At 65.2% G+C, this 18,665-nt stretch overlaps 2 protein-coding genes across 5 annotated transcripts; both read left to right on the plus strand.

Moving 5' to 3' along the window:
- Positions 1-268: 268 nt before the first annotated feature.
- On the plus strand, positions 269-9,387 carry GIT1 (GIT ArfGAP 1). 4 transcript variants are annotated; one of them, XM_054210214.1, is made up of 22 exons: positions 269-385; positions 3,591-3,724; positions 3,819-3,931; positions 4,035-4,140; positions 4,230-4,316; positions 4,434-4,564; positions 4,658-4,752; positions 4,833-4,875; positions 5,083-5,109; positions 5,422-5,470; positions 5,574-5,646; positions 6,308-6,405; positions 6,502-6,613; positions 6,697-6,824; positions 6,901-7,053; positions 7,138-7,365; positions 7,481-7,534; positions 7,818-7,904; positions 8,010-8,083; positions 8,193-8,375; positions 8,517-8,580; positions 8,677-9,387. In XM_054210214.1, exons 1-22 carry the CDS (start codon positions 334-336, stop codon positions 8,887-8,889), a joined length of 2,304 nt encoding a protein of 767 aa, XP_054066189.1. In that variant the 5' UTR covers positions 269-333; the 3' UTR covers positions 8,890-9,387. The 4 variants fall into 4 exon arrangements, with proteins under 4 accessions (XP_054066189.1, XP_054066192.1, XP_054066190.1 ...); XM_054210217.1 differs by lacking the exon at positions 7,481-7,534; XM_054210215.1 differs by lacking the exon at positions 5,083-5,109 and having other exon boundaries at positions 297-385.
- Positions 9,388-9,649: 262 nt separating this feature from the next.
- On the plus strand, positions 9,650-12,212 carry ABHD15 (abhydrolase domain containing 15). Its single transcript, XM_054209694.1, is given in 3 exon segments — positions 9,650-10,338; positions 10,340-10,542; positions 11,735-12,212. Coding segments are annotated over 3 exon segments (1,362 nt in total). The 5' UTR covers positions 9,650-9,657.
- Positions 12,213-18,665: the final 6,453 nt, after the last annotated feature.

Below are 18,665 nucleotides of genomic sequence, written 5' to 3' on the forward strand. Positions count from 1 at the left end.
GGTGCGGGAGCGGGGGCGGGGGGTGGGTGCGGTGCGGTTGCGGGGCGGTGCCGGTGCCGGTGCGGGGCGGTCGCGGCGGCGCTGCCGGTGGCGGGGCGGGGGCGGTGCGGCCCCTCCTCCGCCGGGGCCGGGCCTGCGCCGCTTCCTGCGGAGCCGCCGGGCGCTGGGAGCAGCCGGCAGCCCCCGGCGCGCCGCGGCCCCGGGCCCCCGCCGCCCCCGCCCCGCCCCGCCCCGCCGCCCGGCCTCCCCCCCGGCGGGCCCGGGGGGCGCCGCCGCCGCCCCCCCTCCACGCTGGCGCAGAGGCCCGGGCCCGGGCCCGCCTCGCCGCTGAGGATGTCCCGGAAGGCGCCGCGGGCGGAGGTGTGCGCCGACTGCAGCGCCCCAGGTAAGGGCCGCCCCCCCCCCGCCCCCGGTACCGGCACCGGACCCCCCCGCTACGGCCCCGGTACGCCCCATCCCCCCGCCAGCCTCCCGCCCCCCCCCCCCCCCCCCCCCCCGCCCCCGGTGGGGCCCTTCGCACCTCGTGCTGTCCCGTCCCCCCCCCTCCCCGGAGCCTGGCCGGGAGCCTGCCCTGCGCCCCCCGGTACGGCCCCAGGAGCGCCCCCTGAGCCCCCGCCGCACCGCGTCGTGCCCCCCCCCGGCACATCCCCAGCACCCCTGTGAGCCCCCTCTGCACCCCGTGGTGACCCCCCCCGGCACATCCCCAGCACCCCCGTGAGCCATGCCCGCCCCCCTGGTACCCCCCAGCGCATCCCCGGTGACCCCTGGTACATCCCCCGCACCCCCGTGAGCCCCCTCTGGGGTGCATCCCCCAGTACGCTCCCAGGGAGCCCTTTTGCATTTCCTTCTACACCCCACAGCGAGGCCCCTTTGCACCCCGCTGGGTGCCCCCAGGACCCCCCCCAGTGAGTCCCCACTGCACCCCGTGGTGCGCACCCTAGGGACCCCAGCTGAGTCCCCTGCTCTGCTCCCCAGGAACCCTCTGATGTGCCCCCAGTGCAATGCGCTGGTGAGGCCCCTGGGCTCCCTCGGTGCACCCCCTTTCCCCACCTCAGGAATCTCCCAGTACAGCCCATAACCCCCCGTGCCCTCCTCAGCGCTGCCGTGGTGCGCCCGGTGTACCCACCACCCCCGTGTACCACCCACAGCCTCCGCACCCCTCGGCGTGGGGGCTGCTGGCGCAGGCTGGGGACGTGCCGGTCGGTGCCAGCAGCACCGAGGACCCTGCAAATGGCCAGATGGGGGGTGATACCATCCTGTGCCCCCCAGCACCCCACTGCCAGCATCCATGCTGGCCAAATCCGGGCTTGGTGGTGCAGGCGGACTGAGCTGGGCCAGCAGCGGCCGCGCTGCAAGCCAGAGCCTGAGCCTGGGCAAGATGATTCGTGTCCCCGGCCGTGCCAGTGCCCGCAGCTGCCATGCTGGGCATGAGGCCGTGGGTGGCACGGTGGGACTGGGACCCCCAAATCCTGCCCATGGCCGGCACGGGTGGCCCCATGGTGATGAATGAACGGGGCCGAGCGTCGAGGCTTGCTGTGAGCCGGCCCCGGAAAGCTGCCTGCGGGCCAAGGCTGTGCCGAAATTATTTCATCCACGTGCCAATGGCCGGATCCTGCCAGGAGAGCTGGCGGCACGCGTGGGCATGGGGCTGCCCTGCCTCCAGGCGCGTCCCCGTGCCAGTGGGCAAACAGGGGTGCAGGGGTGCCCGGGGCGGTGCTGAGGCTCCCTGCCGGGGCGGGGGGAAATGGAAACCAGTTTCTTCCAATCTCTTATCGCCCGGCAGCCATGTGAGGAAATGAGTTATAAAGTCCAGAGGCCGTTTCCTACTGCACCGGGAGCACCCGCCACGGCTGCCGGGGATGCGCTGCCCGGCCCTGTGTGGTGGGGTGCCCGCGGGGTGCCCTGCTCCCTCTGTCCCGGCTTCCCTGGCTGAATCCCGCTCCGCTGGCCCTGTGCGGGGATCCTGGCTAGCCCCAGCCCTCCCCTCACCAGTGCCGGGCTGAGTGCTGGGGGTCCCGGCGTCCCCCCGTGTCCCGGTGCAGGGACGGAGGTGCTGGGAGCTCCCTTGGGCTCAAGGATCCTCGCGGGGTTCGGGGTGTCCTCCCCAAGCCGCCGCCATGCCCACCCGCATCCCACCGCATCCCGGCTGCCTGCTGTGGCGGGAGGGGGTGCCGTCCCAGGGGTACCCCGAATCTGCCCGGTTGCGGGGCCGCAGGCAGCCTCCCCCCGTGCGGAGCGTCCTGTTCCCAGCAGCGCCCCGTGGGCAGCGGGCGCGAAGGCACAGATGCCGCCGCGCTGGCTGCCAAGGCGCTGCCATCTGTGTGCGCAGGGCTGCCAGGCTGGGGGGGGGCCACCGCTCCCCCCCAGCCACCCCACCTCGGCCCCGGGGCACTGCAGTGCTGCAGGGATGGGTGACCCCCGAAAACGGGTCCCCAGGGCTCGGGGGGGGGGTAGGGAGGGGGCTGGGGCCGTGCAGGGAGGAAGGAAGCGGGGGAGGCCCGGACACCTTCCTCTGCGGGGTCGCGGGGCCACTGTCACCCCCTCGGGGCTATTGGGGCTGGCCAGTGCTGCCATCCCCCGTAGAGCCTGTACCCCCCCGTGCTTGGGGGTCCCCCCTCCCGTGGGGCAGTGCTGTGTTTGTGTAGGCCCTACAGAAACAAGGGGTGGCGGGGCTGGGCAGAGGCTGGCAGGGCTCCCCCCGGCAGTGCCCGGCGGAGGGGCCGCCCGGGGACAGTTCGGCATCATCGTCACCCTGTGTCATGGTGGGAGGGGGGTGGCTGTGACTCAGCGGGGGGGGGGGGGGGGATGGTCCCCAAATCCTGCTCTCGGTGCTGCTGGGGGGCAGCTACAGCCCCACAGACCACCCCCCGTGGGGCCGGACCCCACCCCGGGCCAGCCTTGGGACCCAATTTTGGGGTGCAGGCGTGGAGAGCTGCTGCCCGGCCAGCAGCGGGGCCCCCGCGGGTGCCGGGGACGGTGCCAGCGCGGCCGCTCAAACGGCCCTTTGTTCCCAGCGGGGACACAAAGGGCTCCAGTCCGGCCGGGCTGGGGCTGGGGGGGGTATGGCAGTGGAGGGGGGGGCTGTGGCACCTGCCCCAAGAGCTGGGGTGCCCTGTGGGGCTGGCTGGGGATGGGGTGCCGAGGCTGCGGAGCCGGTGACCACCGTACGTGGGAGCCCATGGTCTGGGAGTGCCCACCGGTGAGGGGGCACGCTGCCCCCGCACAGGACCCCCACAAACGTCCAGCCAGGGGCTCAGGGGGTGTGTGGCCTCGCTGGGTGCTGCGGCTGGTCAGGGTGGCCCTGCTTGGGATGCGCTGCCACGGGGCCGGCATCGTCCCTGCCATCGGATGCCCTCCCGATGGGGGAGGCCAAATCCTGTCCCCCCCGCCCTTTGGCTGGTGCCTGGTTGCTACGGGAAACCCGTGGGTTTCCCCTGGTGATGGGCTGAGCCCCTCGCCGTCGCCAGGGAAACGGTCGCCGTGGCAACGCATCCCCCCCACCCCCAGCGGGATGGATGGGGAAGGGACCGCATGGGGAGGGGACCACAGTGGCGGGGACACTCGGTGACACCCCCCGTGCCACCCCGCAGACCCCGGCTGGGCCTCCATCAACCGCGGGGTGCTCATCTGCGACGAGTGCTGCAGCGTGCACCGCAGCCTGGGCCGCCACATCTCCATCGTCAAGCACCTGCGCCACAGCCCCTGGCCCGCCACCCTGCTCCAGGTGGGTGCCGGCCCCGCGGGGACATGGCGGGGGGGGGATGCACAGGGACCCCCCCCCACCCCGGCACCCACCAGGCCTTGCCTCTCCCCCGCAGATGGTGCACACCTTGGCGAGCAACGGGGCCAACTCCATCTGGGAGCACTCGCTGCTGGATCCGGCCCAGGTGCAGAGCGGGCGCCGGAAGGCAAACCCCCAGGACAAAGTGCAGTAAGTGCCCCCCACGCCCCGGGGAGGGGGTCTGTGCTGGCCGGGCACCTGCCCCCCCCCCCCCCCCCCGGCTTCACCCCACAACCTGCCGTCCCCCCCCCAGCCCCACCAAGTCAGAGTTCATCCGCGCCAAGTACCAGATGCTGGCCTTCGTCCACAAGCTGCCCTGCCGGGACGATGACGGCGTCACCGCCAAGGACCTCAGCAAGGTGGGGCGCCGGGTGGGAGTGCGGGGATACCCCCCCCACACCTTGGCGGTGGGGACACATCCCCCTCTTACCGTGTCTCTCCTCCGCAGCAATTGCACTCGAGCGTGCGGACGGGCAACCTGGAGACCTGCCTGCGCCTGCTCTCGCTGGGCGCCCAGGCCAACTTCTTCCACCCGGTGAGCACCGGTGGGGGTCGGGGTCCCCGGGGACGGTGCTGTGCTTGAGGGGGGGGGGTGTTCCCGGAGCCCCGTCCCGCGGGCAGGCTGCGGGGCTGAGGCTGCCCGTGCCCGCAGGAGAAGGGCACGACGCCATTGCACGTGGCCGCCAAGGCCGGGCAGATCCTGCAGGCAGAGCTGCTGGTGGTCTACGGCGCAGACCCCGGGGCACCCGACGTGAACGGCCGGACCCCCATCGACTACGCCAGGTGAGGGCGGGGAAAGAGGCGGGGGGGGGGGGTCACCCCTGCCTGCACCCCCTCCTCCTTAGGGTGGGCATCACCCTGCCCGTCCTCTCACAGGCAGGCAGCCCAGCACGAGCTGGCGGAGCGGCTGGTGGAGTGCCAGTACGAGCTGACCGACCGGCTGGCCTTTTACCTCTGCGGCAGGAAGCCGGGTGAGTGTGGGGGTCCCGGGGGGGGCTCGACCCCAGGGTGGGCTGCAGGGCCTCCACTCACCACCCCTCTCTTTGCACAGACCACAAGAACGGGCACTACATCATCCCGCAGATGGCTGACAGGTGAGTGCCCGGTGCCCGCGGCCCTGCTGCCCTGTCCCATGTCCCCCCCCCGTGTCCCCGCTGGGGCGAGGTGGGGGGGACCTCGGTCACCTCCTTGTGACTGGCGCTGGAGCATCCCTGGGGAGGGCGAGGGGGGGTCCGCGTGCCCGCGCGTTTAACGTCCGCCTTTATCCTGTTCTTCCCTCCGCTGCCTTCTCCGGAGCGCAGGGTGCGCCCAAAGTGCATGGCACAGAGGTATTGTCTGCTCGGCTCTTGGCTCCGGGGGGCCCCCCCGTGCCACCGGCGCGGGCCCCCCCTGCAGCCCCAGCTGCTCAATCCAGCCTGGCACCCGGGGGGCACCCGGGGAGGGGGGTCCCATTCACCCCCTGCCACCTCGTCACCCCGTGCCTGCCTGCCAGCCCCGCTTGGCGAAGCCCCCTGTGCCCGGGGGGGGGGGGGGGCGGGGTCCCTGTCATGGTGGGGTACAGCTGGGGACCGTTTCGGTGGGGACAGGCCAGGAATAACCCCCGCTTTGTGTCTCTCCCCTCACTCTCCGCACCCCCCTAGCCTGGACCTCTCCGAGCTGGCCAAGGCAGCCAAGAAGAAGCTGCAGGCGGTGAGTGGGGGCCAGGGCAGGGCTGGGGGCCGGGGGGGTGTGTGGGGGGGTGTCCCATTCACTCCCCCCACCCCGCCTGACACCGTCCCCTGTCCCGCTGCAGCTCAGCAACCGCCTCTTCGAGGAGCTGGCCATGGACGTGTACGACGAGGTGGACCGCCGGGAGAACGACGCGGGTGAGCGGGGGGGGGGGGGGGGAGTGGGGGGTGCAGGGTGCAGCTCCCCCCCTTCCCTGGGCCGGGACTGGGGCGGGTGTCCCAGCGCGGGGAGGAGCAGCCGGCAGAGCCCCGCGCTCCCCCCGATCTGGATGCGTCCGCCGGGACCGCAGGCCCCTCCTTCCTCATTCCTCCAGCCGGGGAGGTTTGCTTGGATTGAGGGGCCGCCGCTGGGTGCCGGGGCTGGGGTGCTGCTGGAGGTGGGTGCCGGGACCCCCCCGGGGACGGGGGGCTCAGCCTGGAGGGGTGCCCTTGGGCTGGGGGGATGGCATAGAAATGGGGTGCCATGGCAGGGTGGGCACCGACAGGCACTCCGAGCCCTCTCCCTGCCGGCTGGGGGGGTGCGGAGCTGGTGCCCCAAAGGGTGAGGAGTGAGGGGTCCTTGCTGGGGGGGCGCCGGGGGGGACCCCAACCCTGTGGGGTGGCCGGGGCAGGCGATTCCCGTCAGCCCGGCCGGGCTCCGCTCCCAGCCCCGGCAGGCTGGCCCCGTGCCCGCGCCTGCGTCCTGCTGGCTCCGCCGCCAGCCCCGGGCCCTGCCGCCCGCTCGCTCCCGGGGGGGGGAGTCTGGCCCCCCGCAGCTCCCCCCACCCCTGGGGTCTGACACCGGGTGCCTGCCCCGCAGTCTGGCTGACAACCCAGAACCACAGCACGCTGGTGACAGAGCGTAGCGCCGTCCCCTTCCTCCCTGTCAACCCCGAGTACTCGGCCACGCGCAACCAGGTGAGAACAACCCCCCCCCCCCCATCTCCAGGCCCTGCCCCCCCTCCCTTTGCACCCAGACCCCCCCTCTCACCCCCTTTCCTACCCCCCGCCCAGGGTCGGCAGAAGCTGGCCAGGTTCAACGCCAGGGAGTTTGCCACCTTGCTCATCGACATCCTCGGGGAAGCCAAGCGCCGGCAGCAAGGGAAGAGTCTGCTGAGCCCCACAGGTGAGGGACGGGGGGCAGCGAGGCGGGGGGGTTGAGCATCCCCCCCCACCTCCCATGCTCAGCACCCCCCTGCCCTCCCCCAGACGCCCTCGACTACTCTCTGCGGAGCCAGAGCGACCTGGACGACCAGCACGACTACGACAGCGTCGCCTCTGACGAGGACACGGACCAGGAGCTGCTGCGCAACGCCTCCCGCAACAACCGCGCCAGGGTGAGCCCCGCACCCCCCTCCCGCACCCTCCCCGCCCCAGCTCCGGGATGCTGGCGCTGAGCCCCTCTCCCCGCAGAGCATGGACTCCTCCGACCTCTCGGACGGCCCCATCACGCTGCAGGAGTACCTGGAGGTGAAGAAGGCTCTGGCCGCCTCCGAGGCCAAGGTGCAGCAGCTGATGAAGGTGAACAACAGCCTGAGCGACGAGCTGCGCCGGCTGCAGCGCGAGGTGGGTGCAGGGCCCCTGGGACCCCCCCCCGGCCTTGGCAAACCCCTCTCCTCGCTGATGCCTTTTCCCCCAACTCCGCTGCAGATCCACAAGCTGCAGGCAGAGAACACGCAGATCCGGCAGCAGACGGGCCCCGCGCACCCAACCCCGGCCCCCAGTGAGCGGCCGGAGCACGGGCACCCCCCGGGCACAGCCCCCCCCCACCGCCGGGACCGCCAGGCCTTCTCCATGTACGAGCCAGGCTCGGCGCTGAAACCCTTCGGGCAGCCGGTGGAGGAGCTGGTGACGCGGCTGCAGCCCTTCGGCGCCGGCGTGAGTGTGCTGGGGCGGGCGGGTGGGTTTTGGGGTGCAGTGGTCCCCCATTGCCCCCCCCGACAGGGCGCTGGGTCCCGTCCCCGCGGGGCTGTAACCTTTCATGTGTCGCCAGGAGGTGGAGGACGAGGCTCTGTACTCCATGCACATCCCGGCCAGCGTGTACCGGGTAAGGGGGCCGCGGCGGGGGCGGCTCCTGCATGGGACGTGGTGGCTGTCACCCTCCTGGGACGTGGCCTCTGGGGCCTCCTGGGACGTTGTCCCATTTCCCCGCCTCCCTGCACCCCCTGGGTCAGGCCGGGGACCTCCCCGGGGGATGGTGGCCACGGGACGTTCCTGCATGCAGGGCGGCGGTGTCCCCTGTGCTCGTCCTCCCCTGCACGTCACCGGGATCGGCTCCAGCCCCTTCTGCACCCCCTTCAACACCGGCTTCCCCTCTCTTCCCAATCCAGATCCGGAAAGGTCCGTCTGCCTCCTCGGTGCCCTTTCCCCCGTCCTCCCCGCTGCTCTCCTGCCCGCCCGACAGTGCCCGGCACATGGTGACGTACCTGGGGCGGGGGGGGCAGCTCCTGGGGTGGGGAGACCCCCAGCCCTGTGTGGGGCTGGCGCTGGGCAGGGCTTGACACTGCTCCTCTCCCCTCCAGAGCAAGCTGGACCGGCACGGCAGCGGCACTGACAGCGACTACGACAACACGCAGGCGGGTGAGGTCCTGATCAGGTGAGTGCTGGGGCTGGGGGCTGCACCGGCAGCCCCCTCAGGGTCGTGGGGACAGAGGGGCATGGGGCCGGCACTGACCCCGGGGGGGGGGGTCGGTCGGTCCCCGCAGCATGGAAGGGAAGCGGTTCGTGGAGCTGAGCAAGGACGAGGACTTCCCCCACGAGCTGGACCCGCTGGACGGGGAGCTGGACCCCGGGCTGCCCAGCACGGAGGACGTCATCCTCAAAACCGAGCAGGTCACCAAGAACATCCAGGAGCTGCTGCGGGCAGCGCAGGAGTCCAAGCACGACAGGTAGGGCTGGGACACGGCCACGGGGTCCCTCCGGACCCCCATGGTCCCAGGGGCTGTGTTCACATGGGACCATCCCTGCTACATCCGTGGTCGGGAGCCGTCATCCGCCTCCCCAGCGCTCACCCCTCTGCTCACCCCCAGCTTTGTGCCCTGCTCGGAGAAGATCCACTCGGCTGTGACGGAGATGGCATCGCTCTTCCCCAAGGTAGGAGGGGCGGCGGGTCCCCGGGGTGGGGAGGACCCCTCCCAGGCACTGTGTCCCCCCCACCCTGACGTGGGTCCTGACTCTGCCCCGCTGCAGAAGCCGGCGCTGGAGACGGTGCGGAGCTCCCTGCGGCTGCTCAATGCCAGCGCCTACCGGCTGCAGAGCGAGTGCCGCAAAACCGTGCCGCCCGAGCCGGGGGCCGCCGTGGACTACCAGCTCCTGACCCAGCAGGTCATCCAGTGTGCCTATGACATCGCCAAGGCCGCCAAGCAGCTGGTCACCATCACCACCCGCGAGAAGAAGCAGTGAGCGCCGGCCCGCACCCCCCCGGCACCCCCCCAGCCCCCCGCGCCCTCCGTCTCTCCCTCCCCTCCGGCAGCAGCCGGCACCTGGGGCGAGCGTGGCTGCGAGTGGCCTTTAGCCCAGGGGGAGCCGTGGCGTGGGGCGAGCCCCACCATCGCCCCCCCCAGCCCTCCGCACTGCCGAGGAGCTGGCGCTCATCCTGCGGGGTAGGTGCCTGCGTCCCCCCTGTACAGACCCCTGCCCGCCCCCCCCGCAGCCCGCCCCGCGCCTAACTTATCCTGTACATAGCCTGCGTAGCTGTCTGTGGCGGCGGTGGCCATGTACCCCCCCTCACCCTGCCCCCCCCCAAAAGCCCTTCGCCGGGCGGCCGGTACCCCTGGGGCCGCCCGCAGCGTTACACTGGACCGGGGGGCCCGTGGGCCCCCCCCTCCCCGGGCATCCTGCCCCCACCGGCCCCGGGGCCCCGCTCCCTACTGTAAGATGTGTCCTTGTACATTTGTATCAATAAAGGTGTGAGCATTGCACGGGCCCCCGGCCCCCGCCTCCTGCGGCGCTGGGGGGTCCTGTCCCCCACCCCCAAGGCGTGCGGCTGCAGGGGATTCACCCCCCCCCGGCGCCATGCAGGGCTCGGCCACGTGTCCCTCCCGTTTCACCCAGTCCCCTTGGCCCCGGCTGGCGGCCGGTCACGCCATCCCCGGCACAGCCCCACGGCCTCGCCGCTCGCCCAGCCCCGGGGCAGGGCCTTCCCGACACGGCCCCGCCATCGCTCCGGGAATGCGCCGGGCACCGGGGCTGCCGGCCGGGGCTCCTGCCGCCCCCATGGTGTCCCCCGAGGGTTTGGTGGCCGCAGCCGCAGCGCTCGCTGGCCTGGGTCTCCTGGCCCGGCGCCTTTGGGCAGGGAGGCTGGAGGTGCCTGGAGACTGGAGTGAGGAAGAGGAGGAGGAAGAGGAGGGGATCCCTTTCATGGCCGAGGACGGCTCGGGGTGCTGCCGGCTGCTGTGCAAGCCCTCGGCGCTGGCCCAGCACCTGGTGCGGAGCTTGGGGCAGTCGGCGGGGCTGTGGGGGGGACATTGGCTGTGGCCGCGTTGGCCCCGGCTCCAGATGTTGCGGCAGCTCCTGAAGCCCCCCGAGCCGGAGCCGGCGGTGGCCCGGGAGCTCCTGCAGATGCCCGACAGCGGGCTGGTGGCCCTAGACTGGTTGGTGGGGCCGTGGGGGGGGGCTGCAGGTGGCGGTGGGGGGGGCCCCAGCCCTGTGCTGCTGCTCATCCCTAATGCCGCCGGGCAGGTGACGGGGGGACTGCTGCAGCTGGGGCTGCGGGCGCTGGAGAGGGGCTTCCTCCCCGTCATCTTCAACCGCCGGGGCCACAACGGCTGCCCCCTCACCACCCCCCGGCTCCAGCCCTTCGGGGACCCCGGGGACCTGCGGGAAGCGGTGACCTACCTGCGCTGCCGGCACCCCCGCCGCCCTGCTGCTGGCCGTCAGCGAGGGCTCGGGCTCGGGGCTGCTGCTGGCCTACCTGGGGGAGAGCGGCTCCTCCAGCCACCTGGCCGCCGCCGCCTGCGTCTCCCCCATCTTCTGCGGCCGGGACTGGTTCGAAGCTGGGATGCCCTGGCTCTACGAATGGCCGCTGCTCCTGCACCTCAAGAGGGGACTCAGCAGGTCAGTGGGGTCCCTCGGGGCTGGGGGGTTTGGGGAAGGGGTGCCCTGGGAGCCCCTCGGCCAGCCCCTGGAGGGGGGGGGTGTGTGCCACGGGTGCCGCTGCGGCAGCGGGAGCCCCAGCGCGGGGGCAGAGGTGCTGAGAGCAGCAAAACGCGCTGGTTAATGAACACCAGTCTGGGGCTGGCTGCTGCGGGGCCAGCTTGGCCACCACACGCTCCCCGGCCCTGCTGGGGCTGCGGCAGCGTCTCGGGGGGGGTGTGTGTGTGTGTGTGTGTGTGTCCCCTGGGTGACAGCGGTGGCACCCGTCGCAGCAGCACCAGGTGGGTTGGCAAACCTTCCCCAACTTGCACTGGCCCCTGGGGGCTGAGTGGGGTTGGCCACCACCCCTGCGCTGCTGCTTGCCCCCAGTGCCTGACCCCGTGTGTCTGCCCTGTGGGATTCGGGGTGGGGGGGTGCACGACCACCAACCCACAGCGGGCAGGGGGCTGTGACAGCTGCCGCTCCCCAGCTTTTCCCACGACTCTGGGTCCCTGTTGCCCAACATGGCTGCAATGGGGCCGGGGCGGGGGGGGGGGCAAGTGCTGGGCTGGAAGACAAACTGTCCTGTGCCAAGGCCTTGAGCAAGCGGCATCTCCCCAGGCGGTGCGGAGACCTCATGGCAGAGTGGGGGGGGGGACACAAAAGGGCAAATGAGGGCCAAAAAAACCCCAACCAACAAGTAGAAGCCAAAACTTTGGGGCAAGCAGGTGCCAGGTTGGGCTTCAGCAGAGCCGGGGTGGGCGCAGCCGGGCACGGTGGCTACTGCAGTGACGGGATGCGGGGGGGTGGGGGAGTGTGCTGGGTGGGTTTCTGTTGGCCAGAGGGTGGGGGGGTGGGCAGCAGGGTGTCTCCCCCCACCCCGTTTCCCAATACCCCTTGCAAATGCTGCTGTCACGGCAACGGAGCAGAGTGCTGGCTGCCTCCCGTTGCCATGGCGCCCGGGCTGCCGCCAGCTGTGCTGCGGGAACCCCCCCCAGCATCCCCAGCCAGGGGCTGGGATGGGACCCCCAAACCAGCTCCAGGTGGTGGGGGAGGGGGGGGCTGGAAGTCACCCCCAGTCCCCGTGTGGGGCCATGGCTGGAGCGCAGCCCCCAGCCCTTAGGGCAGGTGTCCCAACAGCCCCCAGCCCACGGTGGCCACCCCGTCCCCGCAGGTACGCGGGGTCCCTGGCCCAGGCAGTGGACGTGGACGGGCTGCTGGGCAGCCGCTCGCTGCGGGAGCTGGAGGAAGCCCTCTTCTGCCAGACCAAGAGCCGTCCCACCAGCTGGGAGGCCTACTGGGAACGCAACGAGCCCCTGCGGGACGCCGACGAGGCAGCCGTGCCGGTGCTGTGCCTCTGCAGCGCCGACGATCCCGTCCGCGGCCCCCCGGCCCGCAGCCTGCCCCTGGAGCTCTTCCGCAGCAGCCCCTACTTCTTCCTGCTGCTGACCCCCCGCGGGGGACACTGCGGCTTCCCCCGGCGGGGACCGGGGCACTGCTGGGGCCACGAGGCCGTGCTGGAGTTCTTCAGGGCCATGGCCGAGTTCCTGGGGGCTGAGGAGCGGAGGAAGGGGCTGCCGTGGCCCCGCAGGTGGGGGGGTCCTGCCGTCGAGCCCCCCGTCTTCACCTGGCAGAGGTCCTACACCCGATAGCCCCCGGGCAGGGTCCCATGTGCCGGCGGGGGGGGGGGGGGGGGCTCAGAAAGGCAGGCAGACACTCCGTGTACTAAAATTACTTTATTACAGTTGATTTTTTTTTTTTTTTAACATTTCCTTTGCTATGATACAAAGGATACTTACAAACAAAATATTACATATGACCTTATTTTTTTTTTTTTTCTCTTCTCTTATTTTCTGACAACTTGGTAACAGCTTTAAATGCACAATCTATACAATTAATACAGGTTATATATGAGCTATAATGTATGTTGAACCAGAAGAATACCAGAATACTGACAATATACTGTACATTAAGCCTTACCAGTTAGTGCTCGTGGCATTTTCTACAAGAAGGAAAACGCACACCTGTAGATTCACTCATACCAGCTGGTGCTACCAGACACGGAAGCGGGAAGGAGTTTAATTCCCCTAGTTAAATCCTTCGTGGCCCATCACCGTGGTGCTGGGCCTGGAAACCTCAGACCAGTGTTCATAGTAAAACAGCAGATATGTGTGTGGGTTTTTTTTTTTGTCTAACTAAACGCTCCGCGGCACAAAACCCCACGGCTCGGGCACCTTCTCCCCGGCACCGCGGCAGCCGGGCTTCGCTATACCTGGATGACCCCCTGGAGCAGACGGCCACGGCGCGGGGGGGCCGAGCGCTGGGCGAGCTCTTGTTGGTGAGCTGGACCTCCTTCGGGAGGGGGAGAGGAGGAAGAGGAGGAAGAGGAGGAGAGGAAAAGCAGCAACAGCTTTGCTGTCATCAAGTAGGCAGCTCTTGGGTTCGCGCACGTCAACGGGCAGGCGCCGAGGGGGTAAAAGCAAGCCCAAGGCACGCGGCCCCCCCCCCGGCACGGCTCGGCCAAAGCGCGGGGCTAGTGGCCGGCCGCACACGGGGCTCATGCCCGGCCGAACCTCGGCGGGGCTGGGAGCTGCTTCGCCGTCGCCTGCTCGCCAGGAAAGGTTTGCTTTTGTTTCGCAGCCAAAGCTATAGAGTTGTGCGGCTACAGGTGTGCACTTCCCCTCCTCCCGCCATGGTCTACGTCCGACTGATAAGGTTACATTTTTGTTTTATTTTAATATTATTATTTTTTGTTTTTGTAAAGCAACCAGCAAGTGAAGCGTTTTTAGTCGGCTGGCAGAAGACCTGGCATTTGCACAGAAGCTGCAAATGGAAAATGGCCATCCCCTCCTCCCACCCGCTGCATCCCAGCCCAGAAAAATCCCAATCTGTTGGCGGAAGAAAGGAAAAAAAAAAAACAAAACAACAACCCCAGGGGTGGCGGAGAGGAAGGGGAGGGGGGAACAGGTTGGAAAATACCAGGTTTGAGTTAACATTTCCTTGACTTCACACAACGCTTGTGCAAAAAGAACCAAAACAAAACCCCCAAACAAACAAAAACCAAAACCAGAAACATGCTGGAAATAATGAAAACGAATGGAAAGTAATATATAAAATTAAAAATATAAATAGGATGTCTGGCTGACTGGTAGAAGAATGGGTCATTTCGGTTACAAAAAGGAATATACATTCAAGAGGCTCTGAACCCAGTGGGGTAACTGATGTTAAACTTGTGTTAATAGTTAGGCTAGAATTCTCAAGTTTGTCTTTTAAAATCTTCACAATACAAGCAAGCTATTTTTTTTTTTTAAAAATATACACTATACACACCTCACACAGCTTCTCCTATCCGTATTACACACGTTACGCTACCCTCCCGTCCGCTAAACCCGGGGAGGGGGGGGGAAATCCCACGGCTAAGGCACGCAGGGTGGGCACGCAGGGTGTCCCCGTCCCCCGCCCCCCCCCCCCACCACCGCCACCCCCAATTCCCGACCCGCTGTCCCCAAGGTGTGGGTGGGACAGCGATGGCCGCAGAGCCCCAGGCAGGTCGCTTGGCCCTCCACGTCTCACCGCAAACCTTCTCGAGCATTTACAAGTCACCAAAGGGCTGTAGCCTTTTATGTTATACACACTTCACTTTCGTTAACGTTAATTATTTACATCAGGGCTGCCCCCGCCCCCCACCCCCATCCCCCCCCCCCATCTCCCCATCTTTTAGCTGTTTCTAGGCAGGTAAAAAAAAAAACAACCAAACGTTCCTGTTCCAAGCAAGCAGGGGGAAGAGCTGCGGGGGGTTAGGAGGGAAGAAAAGCTGAAGAAAGGAAGGGGGTGGTTTGCTTGCCAGAAGCCAAACCCGTACGCGCGCGTATGTCTCTCCTGCTCTGCTGCCACCTCAATCCTTACAAGCTCCCGTCCCCTACGACCTCCAGGACAATCAGCCCTGGAAATCACGGCCTCACCGGCGCTCAAACTCCTCTAGCGCAGCCGCCTGGGACGCTCGGCAAAGCCTTTCTCCGCTTGCGGACTCGCCTCTGCCACGAGACAGGGAGCGCGGGGTCCCCACGTCGTCCCCGGGTCGCGCGGGGGGAGCCCACCCCGCACTCGGTGGCGGGTTGCGCCGGGCAGAACCGCCGCAGCCGGGGCAGGGACACCCCGGCACACGCAAGCAACAGCATCCCATCCACAAATTCGCCCCTGGCGGCTGCCGTCGGGCTCTGCCGGAGCCGCGGAAAAGCAGCGGCAACGTACTTCAGCTCCTTAACAACCCTGTGCCGATTTCTAAACTCTGCTTGAGCTGAGTTGCCATAGAAATGCGTGATCCTGGCACTAGAAGCAGGCAACAATCTTAAATGAAAGTCTTTTTTTTTTCTTTCTTTTTTTTTTTCTTTTTCTTTTTTTTTTTTTTTTCTTTCCTCCAGTAGGTTTAGATGATCTCGGGTTTAAGACAAAAGCAGTCAGAAGGGGGAAAACAGATCATTTCTAGATTGAAAAAAAATACAGTAATAAGCCGGTATTAAACTGCAGCAAAGAACCTGAACTCCGGTTCCCGTCGAGTTCAGCTCCAGAGAAAGCTCGAAGCCACCGCTCCGTCCCTCGCACTGCCCCACCGTACAGCACACGACGCCGAAGGGAAGAAGGTTACACGCAGCGAACGCGGAAAAACCCGGCCGGAGGCTCGAAGGCGAAAGCGGCCGCCGGCCCCCCCAGCCCCCCAGCCCGCTGCGCCGCCCCAGCTCCCAGGAATTAAGCACGATTCCTTTACAGCATCACTTCGACAAGTCTCGGGGATTAGATGCATGCTGAACTACGACTGGCAATTACAGTAGCTTTTTGCTAGCTGGCACATACTGTATCTATAAATTTTAGTACAAAAACTTAAAAAATACAGAAACTAGGTCAATTTGTTAACTACATATTTACAGATAATTACAATTCTTTTCACTGACAATAATTAAACTAATTGCCAGTGAAAAGTCAAACTGTGCATGTTCTGAGGTACCCGTACTCAGGGGTGGGGAGCGGGGCAGGGGACCAGGGGGGGGAAGATCCTCCACCCCCCAGGTTTGTTCACATCCGCGGGGGCAACGCTCGCCCCTCCTGGTTCCTGGACTCAGTGTGTGCACTCAGAGAAAGCGAGGAGAGAGGGAACTGATGTCGGGGGTGGTTGTTTTTTCCCTAGGACATGGCTTTCAGGGGTTTTGAGGACACCAGACGGGTGCAAAGCCAACGGTCAGGTACCAAACTGCCTTCCTCCCCCCCCTGCCCAGAGGAGCCTTCAGGTGAAGTGCAAGTATCGAGACCCACAGCTCGGTGGTTAAGGTGCTTGTTTGCCGGCAAATCCGATTTACTAAGTCCCTCTTCTAGCTGACAAAGGCCTTTCCTTCCCCAGCACAGGGCAGGGATGGAGCAGGCAGCGTCACAGCCCCAGCTGGCTGAACCTCATTGTGCAACAGGAACCAGGGTTATCTCCTGCCATCGTTCCCTGGTGGGGTGACGTTTACTACGATCACTAGATCTACCAGCTTTGTTTTTTTGGCTGTAAACAGCTACCCACAACCCTCCAAAGCGCCTCACGCGTATACTTCTCAACAGACTCCGGTTCAATCGACTCATAAAAAGTGCAAACTGAAACAAACACAGCAGAGGGACACCCATCGGCGTCCCTGTCTGGGCGTCCACCACTCCTCCGTCCTTGGCACGCGGCTCCGGGCTCGCTGCCGGCCAGCGCCGCGGGTGGGAAAGTCCCACAGGCAGGAGCACAGCTAAAGACAAGACTACTCTTTGTGAAAGGGTAAGGGTGTCCCAACCACAACCAAGCCTCACCGAAAAAGCTCACAAGAGACCTTCCAAAAGGGACAGGGAGGAAAATTGCCTCCAAATTCTCTGGTAGCACAAAGAAGAGAGCCCGTGGTTGGCATGCTGCTGAGCTGGCTGGGCTTCCCTGGGGGAGGTAAATATCGCAGCTGGACGAACAGTTGTGACTTGACACACGCGAGAACCATTTATCCCCCAAACTGCCAGATGTCTCCCTAAGATGGGGTCTGTAGAGGACAAAGGAGAAGGTTAGAAGGGTCTTCACAGCCTGAGGAGCTCGTGGTGTCCAGCATGGCACTCGCCCCTCTGCTGGGAGAAAGACCAGGGCAAGATTTACTAGAAATGCAGAGCAAGCCCCCAGGAGAAGAACAAGGCTGTCCTCTGCTTACTGGGCTCGAGTAACAGAACACACACGGCTAAGCAGAATAAAGAATGGACCGAAAGCGTCTGTGTGTGTACATATATGTATGCACACACCGTACACATATATATCTTTTAAATCTTCCCATTTGGCTTCTCTTTTGATCCTCCACAATAACCTGCTCTAGTCATTAGACGCACACAAAGGCGGACAGTGTTCAGAGTTAGCGGCGGCTTGAACTCAGGAATGCCAAAAGTTAGTCAGTGCCGGTGCAGCGTGCCAAGACCGTGCCGGGCTTCTGATCTTTGGTGGCAAGGCGCAGCTGGGGGCTCGGAGCTCAGCCCGCTGAGCACTTCACCGGCCCCCTCACCGCCCCCATACATTGCCTCCACTGCTCCCCTATCGCTAAACCGTCTTGTTTTCTTCTCTGCTGTCTTCTGACTTTCTGGCACCCTCTGGGAGCTCTCTCCTTCGCAGCACACCCATAGCAGCTTATCCTACCCTCCCGCGCCCCAGAAAAAGAAAGCTACAATTAGCAGGGCAGTATTTAAGGGAGGGCTTTTGATGTACTTGCCCTCGCCCTAGAGAGCCGTGCCGCAGGGGTTGCTTTTGCTCGTGAACAGGAGTGCTAAGGAACAGCAGAACTGAAGTGCCCTGACAGAAATGCACAGCATGAGGGGGGTGTGTGCACGTATACCCACACACACACGCACATACAGAGTATATAAATATATACAAAGGAGATACCATATATATATATCCAGAGAGATGTGCGTATTCAACAGAGTAATGGTAGACAGTGGTACAATACAATTTATTGCCTCTCAAGAAATGGCACGTAAGCGGGGTCAAGGGGGCAGGGCAGCCTTTTCCCTGGGTGGGGGGAGCGGGGTGGGGGCGGTGTTAATAAACAGCATCACCCCGGGATGGAGCAGGGTGCACCCCGTGCAGGTTACAGCTAGCGTGCCACGCACCTTCGTCTGGAGTGGGAAGGGCTGGGTGGGACAAGAGAGCGATGCCAGCCTGGCCCCCAGCCAGGCGAGGAACGGCCGCAGGGAATTTTCTGTGGAAAGCTTGGTTATCGTACCACATTTCTTTCTTCAACCCCTTTGAAGCTCAGAGGGCTCGGAGCGAACGCGGGTGAAACAGAGCCCTGGCCTCCATTTCAGCGCCGCATCCGAGGAAGAAAGCACGTAACGTTCAACATGGAAGGGAGAGGTGGCTGCTGACTCCCCGGGACCATGGAGAACAAGACAAACGTGGTCCCTTTCACCGATTTTTATTAAATAAAATCAAAAGAAATTCCAATCAGAAAGAGGTGAAAACGCTGGCTCCTCTGTTGGTTTTTTTTTTTGTCAATCTCTGGGCTAAACTACATCAGAACTTCAGGTCTTTGCAAAAAGGGGAGAGAAAAATAACCACAGAATGAGAGATTTCAGGGGTCAAGCTGGTGATTTGACAATACTGCAATAAAGGTTGCAAAGTAGTCCACACAGAAGAGTTTCCCCAGTGTTAAATACGAACATAAAAGACGTAAGAGAACATCTTTGCTGAGGTACTGGAGTAGTTTCCACAATTTACAGATTACAGTAATTTTAAAACCAAAGTTAGGGCATGACTGCAAGGGGTGCGATAGGGAGTAACTGGTCTTAACTTTATAAAAATAGAGTTTGCAAACTGATTCAGAGAGTGTTTGCGTCTCTCTAGTGTATAGTTGTTTGTGTATCTCGGAAATATACCCGAGATACATTAAAATTCTCAACACCGGGGGCCTCCTCATACACCTCCAAGGCAGAGCCTGACCCCGAGTCCCTCTGGCTACAGCTGCGTAACGGGGCGCTTTCTCTCGAGATCAGGCTTGTTTGGGACAGCTTTCCTTCCCCCACATACACACAGGGACACACACATTTAGACCAGTTGATCTGAA

The sequence above is a fragment of the Rissa tridactyla genome, chromosome 7 (genome assembly GCF_028500815.1).
Source record: "Rissa tridactyla isolate bRisTri1 chromosome 7, bRisTri1.patW.cur.20221130, whole genome shotgun sequence".
Lineage (NCBI taxonomy): Eukaryota > Metazoa > Chordata > Aves > Charadriiformes > Laridae > Rissa > Rissa tridactyla.